Genomic DNA, 3,743 nt, shown 5'->3' with positions numbered 1-3,743 from the left:
CAAATGGCAAAATCTTATCATATTTTCTCTAAACAACCTCTATCATAGCCCAAGCAACAAACCAAAATATTTCTTTATTGTCACAAGATCTTGCTTCTTTTCTATGGCTTTTGCATGTCATTATATTTCAAATTGTCATTTTAATTCTATCATGGTAAAGTTTTACCAAGTTAGATGATGCTTACCAGGTTGACACATTTGGCCCCGTCTCTAACAAAATATAATAATCTTTTTTCTCCAAAGAACCTCCATCATAGTCCGATAATACAAACCAAGGTATTATTTTATTGTCAAAAGACATTGTTTGTTTCCAAAGGCTTTCGAATGTCTTTATATTAAAAATAGTCATTTTAACTCCATCTTGGTAAATTTTTACCAAGTTAGATGATGGTTACTAGGTTGGCACATTTGGCACCTTATTTGCCAAGGGGCCAATAAGATTTGTTTTTTTTTTTTTTGTTGAAGAATAAGATAAAATTCATTTGAAAAAATAATATTTTAGGAAGTGATAAAGCATCACCCAAAGATAAAACATCACCCAATGGGCCATTAAGATATCATTTTTCTCCAAAGAACCTCCATCACAGTCCAATAATACAAACCAAGGTATTATTTTATTGTCAAAATATATTGTTTGTTTCCAAAGGCTTTTAGATGTCTTTATTGTTTGTTTCCAAAAGTCAAAAGATATTGTTTGTTTCCAAAACATTCTTTTATTATCACATGGTACAGAGTATGTATAAATTATATATTAAAGAGAGTGCAAATGGTGAAATACAAAGTATGTATAAATTATATATTAAAGAAATGAAAGAAATGATGATACTGCTTTTCCTTTCCAATTTATAAATTATCTACCTTAGAAATCATATTTGAAGAGAAAGCAAATGCTGAAATGCAGAGTATGTTCATGTCTTTATTTAAATGGGATAAAAGATTAATATGGGTTGAATAATTCACAGTGATAAAATTAGATACACAATTCGTAATATTTACAAGATCGCATAGCCTCTTTATTTAAATTTATATCTTCATGTCTTTATTCTGATTTATGACAAGGTTTTCATATTGTTTATTATGTACAAATGGCAACAACTCTACGCAAGGTCTTATTATGTTATTGCACTTTTGAGGATAATATAATTGGAGTTCGTGTTGACAGTCAAACAGATTTTAATGAATTTGTTGATGAAGTGTGTGGTGGTTTGAAGGTTCATGCTAATAGCGTGAGCTTACATTATACAACACATTTCAACAAAACATGCTTCTTGCCATTAAATGGGCCACGTGACCTTTCAAATCTATTGGAGTTTAATAATGAGAGTGCAAAGGTGCATGTGTTTTGGAAGGCATAGAGCAAATTAATGTTGAAACTCAGCCAAGTCCTCATGTACATATTGTACATGATTTGGCAACATCTTCTAGACAATCAACAAGTGAGCTTAACATCAGCAATCATGCCAATTTGTTAGCAGTTTGGGAGCATGAGATAATTGGAGTGGGGCAAACATTTGACAGTGGAGATGATTTTCAAAATGCACTAAAAAAATTTTCCATTGCTAGAAGATTTGCATATAAGTTTCTAAAGAATGATAGAGAATACATACAATGTAGATGTGTTGTTAACACTTGTAGATGGGAAATTCGAGCAAGTGCAGTTAGTGGCGAACCAACATACAGGGTGTATAAGTATAGTCCCATACATACACATTCAGCTGGTGATGAATCAAGTTGTCAATTTCGTATATCAAATAAATTCATAAGTGTTGTTTTGTTGGAAAAGCTTCGTGATTCTCCTAAGTATCTTCCATCAGATATAATAAACGATTTTAGTCGTGATCATGCCATTTCACTGACTTATAAACAAGCATGGCGGGGGAAAGAGAGACTAATTGATGCGGCCCATTTGAAGGTAGGTTTAATAAATTATTTGTTGCTTTCAACTCATCATTACATGGCTTTCGAGTTGGTTATCATCCAATGCTATTCATTGATGCGGCCCATTTGAAGGGTAACTATCAAGGTCAATTATTAGCTGTCAATGCATATGAAGCGAATAATCAAATGTTTCCAGTTGCGTTCGCAGTTGTTTCATCTGAGTCAATTCCATATTGGACTTGGTTTTTAGAGAATTTGAAATTTGCATTGAATGATGATCGAAAGTTAGTAATTGTTTCTGACCGTAACACTAGCATTCAACATATAGTAGAAACTGTGTTTGACTCTGAATATCATGTTTTTTGTTCAAGACATTTGATGGAGAACCTTAAGGGATGCATGTGTCATCTATGCTTATTAAAGGCTGAAAAATAGGTAATCGAGGATTATGTGAATCAATTAATTTATACAAGGGATACCGTGAAGTTTGATCAATATCTTAGTAAAATACATAATCAGAATTTGGATATCTATGGTTGGATAATAGATAGTGATCCGCCACATTGGGCAAATTCTCTATTCAAGGGTAGACGGTATGATAAGTTTACATCTAATCTTGTAGATTCATTTAATGCATGGGTGTTAGAGGCACGGGAACAACCTATCATGTCCTTAGTCAACATAATTCGATTGAAAATGACAGAGTTGACATTTAGGAGGCAATGTGAAGCTAAGGGATATAAACAGCCAGTGGGCCCTAATATAGAGGATTTTCTTAAATTTAACATATCAGAGTCCATAAATTTAGGATACACACAATGTGGGGATGATGAATTTGAAATTCGCTATAAGGGAAAACAAGAAATGATGCACCTGACTTCTAGAAGTTGTTCATGTAAGGCATGGCAAATGGTTGGATTACCATGTGTGCATGCATGTCGTGCCATTGGTTTATTGGGCCTAAACATTTATGATTTTGTTGAAGAGTGCTATTTGAAAAAAATTCAACAGGCAATTTACTCCAAACACATATTTGCGATGCCTAATTCAGATATGCCTGATTTCAGTAATGAGTCAGTTTCTTTTATGAGCAATGGTGTTAATCATAATGTTGTGAACTTGTTGCCACCAAAGCAAAAACGCCAACCTGGTCGACTTAGGACTAAAAGAATTGAATCACAACCAATTGAAAGGAGGGAAATTCATTGTAGTCGGTGTAGAGAAAGTGGTCACTACCGACGCACTTGTCGAGCTGCAATCGATTAGTTGGATGCATTCCCAAGTATTATAAGCACAGGTACAAGTTTTTGTCTTGTCTTTTGGTACTGTAAATGTCTTACACTTTGAATTTTTTGTGTAGTAATTGTATTTTTTGTAAGTAGTAGTGTAATATTTTGCAACCTGTGCCAAAAATAGAACTTGGAATTAGTAATAAAAACACCAGCTTTTAGAACCCTCTTGTACCTCTGATTTTGATGTTTCTTTAGAAACATGCCTATTGTGCCACCAGGTGAGAAACTTGCACCAACTTTTGGGTTGATCATCATCAATTTGATAACACGGGTATTTGGATAGCATAAAGCTGTTACCAAGAATCTGCAAGCAACATAACCTATAGTATAAATTAAACATAGAATCACCTGTCACTCAAAGCTTGCATCTTCTTGGATGCTAGTAAATGGAGGTTGATCCCTTAAAAGTCAAGATACTTTTAGAACCATCAACCTGGAGGAAAATAAATCTAGGAGCCTAGCGCCATTTATGCAATTTTGTGCTTTTCCTCATTAGGAATCTAAATATGATGCAGTCCAAAAATCAAAGACTCAACATTATTTTGCTCTATTCTGATGCCTCATTAATAGTCA

The 3,743-nt window shown here is 33.7% G+C and overlaps 1 protein-coding gene across 1 annotated transcript; it reads left to right on the top strand.

Annotated features, from left to right (window-relative positions):
• The first annotated feature begins 1,085 nt into the window (after positions 1-1,085).
• On the top strand, positions 1,086-3,144 carry LOC104603111 (uncharacterized). The gene is made up of 4 exons (XM_010267057.1): positions 1,086-1,331; positions 1,784-1,912; positions 2,011-2,235; positions 2,398-3,144. Exons 1-4 carry the CDS (start codon positions 1,086-1,088, stop codon positions 3,142-3,144), a joined length of 1,347 nt encoding a protein of 448 aa, XP_010265359.1.
• The last annotated feature ends 599 nt before the right edge of the window (positions 3,145-3,743 follow it).

Source organism: Nelumbo nucifera, chromosome 4, assembly GCF_055504915.1.
Source record: "Nelumbo nucifera cultivar China Antique chromosome 4, China Antique-T2T, whole genome shotgun sequence".
Lineage (NCBI taxonomy): Eukaryota > Viridiplantae > Streptophyta > Magnoliopsida > Proteales > Nelumbonaceae > Nelumbo > Nelumbo nucifera.
The sequence above is the reverse complement of the archived record's forward strand: the minus strand, read 5'-3'. Positions and strand labels throughout refer to the sequence as shown.